Here is an 8,531-nt window from a genome sequence, read left to right as displayed (position 1 = left end):
GAGACGCAGTCATCTTATCAAAGTAACTGTGAGAGTTTCCCCTTTGTTTGGGTTTTTAACTTAAAAACACATTTTTATCACGGAACAGCTGTCTTAAGAGCTTATCACGGTTAAGTGCTCAGTAAAAGAAAAAGTCTGACTTATCGGTACCTCTGCATGTTTTTTAATGTTTGTTAACGACGTAGGTTTGACGAGTGGTTTGTGTCTGTCTGCAGTACTTCAATGCCTTCTTTTCAGTTGCCATCATTTGGAAAGCTGCTCACCACATTGCCCTTAATTTCTGCCATCACACATACACAACATACTGTAGCCTTTTTTCTCTTTTGTTTGACTTCTCATCACTGTTGATATTTTGTTGTGAATGCCCTGAAGCTGATATTTCCTCCTGTGGTAAATGTTTATTTTCGTCATTACATGATGAGTGAAGGCCACCAAAGTATAGAACCACTCATCTCTCACTAGTTATTGCTCAAATCCTACATTTATTGACTTGTTTTAATTGGAATCCTTGATGCCATTGTAACAATTCTTCCATTTGCCATGAAGTAGCACAAATGTTCAATAGTTCAATAAAGACTCTATATTATATTAGCAGATGACTAATTGGGTGTTATTGGGACCCATTAGTTCTTTGTGATAGAAACTCAATATTCTAAAGCAGCGGTTCTTAACTGGGGGAGTCTCAGGAGCCACATTTTCTTTCGTTGTTAAAGTCATCACCCAAATTTATTCCACAAAAATAAAAACACTAGCCCACTTTCTATCGTGTCTGGTAAATAAATGATTGAAGTTATTGGCTTAAAATGAATTAAATTGAATTGAACTGTGTGTCCTGCAAAGTAAAGCCCAACATTTTCTCTATAAATATTGACATATCAAAATACCATGAAGCCGTGACCCAATCCAAACAGCTCCGCGACCCAAAAGTGGGTTGCAACCCACGAGTTGAGAATCGCTGCTGTAAAGAATGTTTTTTAAAAAGTTGATGTTTTGTGAAAATCAATAATCCAACGCCTTTTCACTCAGTTCCTCTAACTGTTAAGTGACTTGTGTTTTGTCTCCGCAATACAGTCTGTGATGTTTTCGTGTCACACTGTTTTGTTACTTCTCTGATGTGTACAAGCATTAACTTTTGTAAATGTTTTTTTTAATCTGTTCTGAAGGACATTGTGTCTGTTTATCTGAATTAATACATCTGACATTTGCCAACACGAGGAGCCTCTGTGTCTTTGTTGTGCGAAATAAGTATGATCGGCACTTTATTGCTCTTTCATTATTTCCACAGCATAAAGGCGATTAACATGTGCATACAAAGTGACAGCACAGTCTTATTCAGTATTTAAAATAATGTTAACTTAACAATTATGTCACATAATCACAATGCCGTTTTGTGTTTCACATGTTGGACAACACCCCCTTCGTCTTGCTTTACATAAAGCAGCTCAAAAAGTCGCGTCACTTGGCTGACAGCATTTCATACAAGTACAGTTTCCTGTCGCACATGCTTGTAAACCAGCAGCCAATTAGTTAGTAGCTATAAGACAAAGTGGAAAAGGCTCGAATAGCAGTGGATGAGGGGTGAACCCCTTGTGCACTGACACTTTTTCAAGTACAGATTTAGACGATATCACAGATATCTTTAGTGATTTAGTGATGCACGATTCCAATCAACCAGTACTTTTCAAACTACTAAATAGACAGCTCCTTTTTATTTGTGTTTTGTGTTGTAGCATTATGTCAACACCAAAGCACATAGCTTTGAAACAGTGACCGTTCAATACTGGTTGAGAGTTGTAAAAATACCCTAAAACACTCTCTGTGGAAAGGGGCCTGTTCACACTGAAAACAAGCTTTTCATTTTTTTTAGTTGTGTGATACGCATAAAGTAGTTGGTGTTAACTTGTCATATCAGCAAATATCTGTTATAGGTCCAAAGATCTTTGTTAGCAAGGGTTAACAGCACCAAACTCAATTGTTAGTATAGTTAGTCCATCCCTCATAGATTCTGTAAGTTTGCGTAATTTTGTGAACTGATTCATTTGTGATGATCAAAAGATGAATATCCCGTGACTGTGTGCTTTAGCAGTGATCTCTGTCAGGCCGCCATTCTGATGGCGACTTTCACACCTTATGCACCTTCAATGGCAGCAAGGTCACTTTGACCTTCCTGCCCAAATGGAAGGCAATTTTCTTCTCGTAGTAGGCACATTCGTTTATGAAGAACGGGTGGAGTTCGTCTCCCTTGTGCTTCAGCGTCTCCCCGGAGAAGGTCAGGAACATGGGGTCGCCTTCCCGGAGCAGCTTGAAATCCTGATCCTGCCCATTGAGTGAGAAATCAGTCGCATTAGAATAAACCTTGTTGCTATTAGGATGCTGATCTTCAGATTGTCTGCGTTGTACCTGCAGCTGTGGGTGAATAGCAGCAGTAATTTCATCGTTGGTAGGATCTCTTGGATAGTCAACAAGTGTCACTGTCCTGTACACTTCCACTTCCCCTCCTTCAAACGTGCTTCCTGTTGGAATGAAGCAGCACGTAGATGAGATTTTTGTCGTCTGTTCCCAGGGGTACTGTATTGAGTGGTGCTACAGGGCTATTACATGTCAGAACAAGTCTTTTCCTACCAGAATTAAACAGTTGAATCCACTCCAGCGTGAGCTCCCAGGCCTCCTTCACCATGTTATATATGTCAGCCCTGACCACGCCGTTGGGTTGAGGACCAGCTTCTATCGCTGCACAGAGGTTGAGAGAAAGTTGAATCATCTCTCGACTGTGAACCTCTGATCGCACGGTCGTGGACAAAGAGTCTCTGCCGACACTCACAGAATCCGTGTTTGCCCACTGACTCCAGGGAATAAGCGTCTGACGCTGACACGTCCACCTGGATCGCTCTCACTGGCACCGAGGTCATCTTTCCCTTGAGGACAAAGAGGTGTACCACATTTTTTTTCCTTTTTTTTTTTAAATCCTGGATTAACAGCAGACCCCACCCCTCTGCTTGTTACCATGCCTGGGATGAAGGAGTGCCTGAATAAATTAGTGCAAGTTAGGAGGAGTACTTATTCAATCGTGTTCACATCTAGTAAGTCCTGTTTTAAATCCAATTGCACCGATTTCTTTTCATACAAACAAATGTAAACCCTTAAATATGAAGCTCTTGTGAATTGCTCTCTACAATTTCTACATCCAGAGTGTGTTTATATGATCTCCATTCTAAAGTGAAATCCAAAGAGTTGAGGAAAACTTCCACTTGGCGTGACAAGTTAGTTGTTTTGAAACACTTTCAAGAAAGTACATTGTCTCTCTGACAGCTTACAAAAGCTCAAATTCTTTTTGCACATTCTGACCAATTCCCCAAATGAGCCAAAATTGATTTTTACATTTGAAATTGGATGATTTCCCTGCAAACATCCTGCGGAGGAGTCCTCACCTGTATGTATTTGAGAATGTGGAGGGGCAGGGGGTCTGAGGAGTAGAAGATGAGGGTCAGGCCCATGTTGGAGGTGGTGTTGTGGAGATCGCACAGCAGGTCCACAGCCTGCGGGCTTCCTTTGGGCCCCAGCTGGGCGTTCAGCTCCTGGGCTCGTCTCAGCTCGTAGGGAGACGACTCGGTAACAGTGGAACTGAAAGAAGAAACCTTTATTGGTCTCACGTGGGGACATTGCACTTTTTTAAAGAAGAAAATGGAAAGCCAGGGAATGAAATGAACGCTCACACACTTCTAATGAATTCAGTCTAGTGCTCTAGACCAGGCATGGTCGAAAAACTACAGCCCTGGGGCCGTATGAGGCCTGTTGAGCTTTTTATTCTGGCCTGTCGAACAGAACGTGAGTCATAAAATAGCTGTATTTCTTCCGTTTTTCAGTGTCTTAAGAGTCATTTCAGTAAAGACACATATTTTGTCGTCACATAACTTTTGTTCATTTTCAATTGACATTATAGCACATGTTTTCTATGTTACGAACACAGTTAAGCGAGGGTCACAGGTTGCAACATAAATTAAAAACCAGAGGGCCGCCGAGCATTTAGGAGGCAAAATAAGAGGGTCAACACAGGATTGAAGAGTAGGAACATGCTTTTTTTAATTACTCTTGAGGAGGAGGATAGAAGGGCTGGACCCCGCCCTTTTATAGAGCAGCTGATGGGTGCTCTGATCAGCAGCAGGTGAGGTGACAGGGAGATGCAGCAGATGAAGGTGGTAATGGCGAATTCGGCCCCCGAGAGCGACAGAGGGAGGGAGAGAGAACAAAACAAACCCGAGAAACACCATGCAACTAAAACAAAAAGTAGAACGTAACATCTTCATATCCCATGGTAGATTTTTTTCTCCTATGAAGTGGGTCACCAAAACACTACATCCATCTGCTTCCGCTACCGACCCTAGCTCAAATTTTAGAACCCATTGTGGCCCACTGGTCATAGAGTTTGCCCAGCGCTGCTCTAGAATCTAGTTTATTTGGCCCGAACTCACCTCAGTAGGCTGCTGGTGAAGCAGCGGTTGAGATCCATGTCCACGTATCTCCTGCAGGTGTCCACGGCCGGCGGGTTGGACAGGACGGCGGTGACGGAGGCAGACCCGAACCGCTCGGCCCCCCGCCGCAGCATCTCCCTCACCATGTACACCCCCGTCCACTCGTTCCCGTGCGTGCCGCCGCAGACGGCCACGCGGGACAGCGGCGGGGAAGAGACGGACTCCATCTGCTGCGGGGAGGAGAGGTGGGAGAGACGAGACGGCTCTTCAGTGGACAGGAGGACGGACGTACCTGTGGAGAAAATCCTGTGAACAAACAACTGACCCGGTTTGAGGAAGAGAAATAAGTCAGCGTGTGACAACGCGTAGGGATCTAAGTCACTCTTCAGCCTGTGAATCATTTCATGACCCCGCGACACCTGACCTCAGTTGACAAACAGTCTGTTGACTTTGCAAGACACACGGTGACATAATCCGCCCAGAAGCCTCAGTCATCGTTCCCACCTGGGTTGTGTTATTAAAGAAAATAGTCACTGGCAGGATGCAGTGCCAACAGAGCAACCCTGCAATCCAATCCAATCCAATCTGCATGATTTTGATCTCCAGGCAAAATTCGTTTCTCTGGGACTTTTTTAAGCCTGTGGAGTTAAGATGTCTTGAAGCAACTCAAATCCAAATCCAGCCTGGCTGTCCCTCGGAATGTTCTGTGATTGTAACGCGCCATGGCCACATGGTGCTTTCTCGCTTGATAAGAACAAATGCAATCAAACATGACTTCAAAATCCAAAACATACAATTCAATAAATGCTAAATCGAAAGACTTTCAGCTGCTTATCTACTGAACTTAACAAGTTTCGGTAAGAAAATAGTGAACATCAAATGTTCTTATGTGGGTTTGTTTGTGGGTCACTGTGTAATATGCGTATTATTTCTTGGATCTTTTCCTGGGATCAGCCTCATTAACACAGAAGTTATCTCTTTAGAATGAATTCATGCCTTCTATTCTCACAACTTATACAGTCATGGTTGGAAAATGAGCAGCACTAAAATTACTGTTTATATACTTGCTAAAAATAATTCTTAATTGTCCTGGAAACAAACCAGGGCGAAATCAAATGTGCTCTTCTGGTAGTCCTAGTCACCATTATGGCTCTATTAGACCTTTAAAAAAAATCCTCCTCTATGCCGCAGCATGGTCAAACGTGCAGCCTGCAAACATACACAGCGACTATTTGCCACTAGCCGTCGTTCTTGTGTATGGATTTTCCATTCACACGCACTAAGAACCATGCCATAAATCATAATTCAAAAGCACTTTTCTTACAAGAGCAGACAGTTTGAGGACGAATCACAATGAGCAACATACCGTGTGAAACACTATCAGCAGTTCAAGGCTCATTGAGTTTTTTTTTCTCTTAACGTGTCATGCACATGAATTTATACATGAATTTTAACATATGAATAGTCTCATATGCATATTACCGCTTTATAGTTGTAAATAAAAGAAAACAAACAACCAGTGAAGAAAACCGACTAAATAAGAACAAGAAGAACAACACAGTGAAACAGAGTGAGACAGCCGTCACACTGAGGCGGTTCAACTGCCCTGTTGTGCCTGTTTATGAAACAAGCAGGGCTCAAAGTACAGGCTCACTCTGTTACGTGTACATGAGCAACTCGGAGGAAACACTGCCACATGCTTCTGCATGCCACAACATTAACAAGTATATACAGAATGTATATACACTGTATATACATATACACATTGAAGGAACAGCAGAATTAGCTTACCTTACCTTTCTGCCTGTTGCTCGCTGATATTTAGTGACCTTTGACCTTTGTCAGCAGTTGTGCAGGCACAGACTTGCAGCGCGGCATGCAGTGGCACTCCGACACAGGCTCTGCAGTCGGAGACTTTAAAAAATAATTTCAAATCTTGTGCACAGTTCAGGCTTGCGTCACCGGGCCCCGCCTCGCCTCGCCTCGCCTCCTGCCTCCGTGTAGCCTCTCTTCGCTGTGGCCCTCCTCCTTCGGGCTCAAGTTACAAGCAGTTTACACATTTGTTTTGCAGCTGGAAACTGGCCTCTCTTACTTTCCAAGAAGCCAGCTGGAGACGCCAGACAGTCAGCTCGGGTTCGACCACAACAAGGCTAACAAGGCTAACACTAACGTGCCTCACTCTGGGAAAGCGATCATTCCAATTCATTAACTGCACTATCATGACTTGAATTGCTTGTATGTATATGCAATATACATATGTAAAGTGTCAAAGTCCAGTATCATTCAAAAATTACGCACAAAGTTTTGAAAGGATAGCCTAGTGTCTCAAGCATGTCACTGGACTCCTTTAGGAATGACAAACACCAACAGTCTTTGATGCACCGTTCAGAAAGTTCCTACTTGATCGTGTGTGATTTCACAAAATGCACTGACGCCTCTCCCACATTACTGACTAACACCCTCGACCCAGTCGTTGGTTCCTCCACCACCGAAGGCACCGCACAGCCACACTTGTTTTGGTGTCCTTCCAAACACGTGGACAGTTCAACAAAGCATCCGTTTCAACAGGAAGCCCAAACCCTGCATTTTAGCACGAAGAGGGTTAGAGGGCTCGACAAGCTGGGGAATTTTGGGGCATAAATTACAGTACAAAGCTGGTGTGAAAAACAAATAATTGAAAATGAAACTTAAAATGAACCACAACCTTTAGCTTTGCTTTGTTTTTGCTATTTTAACTTTGATTAAATATAAGGCTGTTAAGGCTTATATTATTAAATTGTATTATTTTAAAATTATGTTCTGTGTTCTGAATGGAGTTTGCATGTCCTCACTGTGTGTGTGTGTGTGTGTGTGTGTGTGTGTGTGTGTGTGTGTGTGTGTGTGTGTGTGTGTGTGTGTGTTCTCTCCAGGTACTCTGGCTTCTAGGTCTTGTAAACTCAAAAAATAATCAACCCGGAAGTAAAATATTTAATATGTTATTACCCCTGATCTGCAATCAGCCAATCACATGGCAACAACTCAGTGAATTTAGGCAGATTGAAGTGGTTGAAGTTTCTGGTTTTGCAATGAGTGGTCCCAAAAAGAGAAAATAACCAGTGGGCAATAGTTGTGTGGAGTGAAATGCCTTGTTGATGTCAGTGGTCAGAGGGGATTGAATGTCGAGGATCTGTATCTGTGACTTAGTGAAGTCAGCCAGGTCCTTCATTAGATCAGGACGCTCAGACAAAATGACCTTTGCTTTGTGTTTTTGAATTAGAACTGTGATCCATCCAAGCTTTTATTTTTTTTTAATCAGATGAAGCTAGCTCAGTAGTGTCTACATGGTTATATTGCTGCCATTGCTGGAGGAGGCAAGAAAGTGACGAGGAGACAGTAGCCAAGATCGTGTCCTCTATGAGAGGCTGCTGGGAAGGTAGCCCTGGTTATACAGTCCTCTACTAGACCATGTGCAGGTGTTTGTCAATGGCAGAGGCCATTGTCTACTTCTTACAAGTCAATGTGTCATAATATTATTCTGAATTTAATAGATGAATAAGTAAAAAACAAACAGTTTTAACTCCACCCCTCCCTCCCTCCACCAGTATGGCCCTGTGAAATTGCTTGGAGTCCTGGTTTAGCGACCACTAATCTAGTAAATGTTAAAAATGTGATTAACTCACAGGTTTTCTTTCACCTCCATGTAACCCCTGTGGTTCCTGCTCTCTCTGCGCTACCTCTCTCCTTCTCTCGAGTCCAAAGCTCCATTTAGACGAGTAATCCTGGTGGATCAGTGACTGGCTCATAATCCGCCTTCTCTCACATGACTTCTTCACACCGTCACTGTTTCATTTCTCTCTCAGATTTACGGACTGATTTTTATTTATTTATTTTTCAAATTTAAGTTGTTTTATTATCTTAGTTTGATTTTCTCAGTTGTAAAAATGTGTAATGCATCAGAACTGCATGAGAGTTTTCACAAAGAAATTTAGGGAAGGCTGCATTCATATCTGCCTCTAAGCTTTTTCAAAATTAAATGAGTCAATAAGTCAATAAGTGACACGCTGTATTGTTTGTTCTTCTTCA

At 42.6% G+C, this 8,531-nt stretch overlaps 2 protein-coding genes across 5 annotated transcripts in view; one reads left to right on the top strand and one right to left on the bottom strand.

Annotated features, from left to right (window-relative positions):
- Nucleotides 1-1,211, top strand: part of cldnd1b (claudin domain containing 1b) — a 4,645-nt gene extending 3,434 nt beyond the window's left edge. Inside the window, exon 5 of the mRNA XM_076031554.1 lies at nt 1-1,211. This exon is cut by the window's left edge and continues 281 nt beyond it. The gene's annotated coding sequence lies outside the window, so the exon portion shown is untranslated.
- A 488-nt stretch (nt 1,212-1,699) lies between these two features.
- LOC142891943 (N-acyl-aromatic-L-amino acid amidohydrolase (carboxylate-forming) B-like) lies at nt 1,700-8,266 on the bottom strand. Of its 4 annotated transcripts, none has more exons than XM_076031887.1 (7): nt 8,129-8,266; nt 4,470-4,699; nt 3,429-3,621; nt 2,822-2,915; nt 2,623-2,730; nt 2,401-2,513; nt 1,700-2,316 (listed from the first exon to the last, which is right to left on the bottom strand). In XM_076031887.1, the coding sequence occupies exons 1-7, from the start codon at nt 8,249-8,251 to the stop codon at nt 2,122-2,124; spliced, it is 1,056 nt and encodes a 351-aa protein (XP_075888002.1). In that variant the 5' UTR covers nt 8,252-8,266; the 3' UTR covers nt 1,700-2,121. The 4 variants fall into 4 exon arrangements, with proteins under 4 accessions (XP_075888002.1, XP_075888019.1, XP_075888010.1 ...); XM_076031904.1 differs by lacking the exon at nt 8,129-8,266 and adding an exon at nt 6,266-6,422; XM_076031895.1 differs by lacking the exon at nt 8,129-8,266 and adding an exon at nt 6,266-6,421 and having other exon boundaries at nt 4,470-4,761.
- Nucleotides 8,267-8,531: the final 265 nt, after the last annotated feature.

This window comes from Nelusetta ayraudi, unplaced genomic scaffold, assembly GCF_046127955.1.
Source record: "Nelusetta ayraudi isolate G7.1 ecotype Tasmania unplaced genomic scaffold, CSIRO-AGI_Nayr_v1 ptg000004l, whole genome shotgun sequence".
Classification (NCBI taxonomy): Eukaryota; Metazoa; Chordata; class Actinopteri; order Tetraodontiformes; family Monacanthidae; genus Nelusetta; species Nelusetta ayraudi.
This window is presented reverse-complemented; position numbering and strand designations above follow the sequence as displayed.

What these genes read in the sequence shown, in the direction of transcription:
- LOC142891943 (XM_076031887.1), bottom strand. Translation starts at nt 8,251, where the DNA reads ATGAGCCAGTCACTGATCCACCAGGATTACTCGTCTAAATGGAGCTTT. An exon ending in ACATTCTCAAATACATACAG is followed by an intron (nt 2,916 to 3,428) that starts GTGAGGACTCCT and finishes TTTGTCCTCAAG; the next exon opens with GGAAAGATGACCTCGGTGCC. An exon ending in GATTCAACTGTTTAATTCTG is followed by an intron (nt 2,514 to 2,622) that starts GTAGGAAAAGAC and finishes TCATTCCAACAG; the next exon opens with GAAGCACGTTTGAAGGAGGG.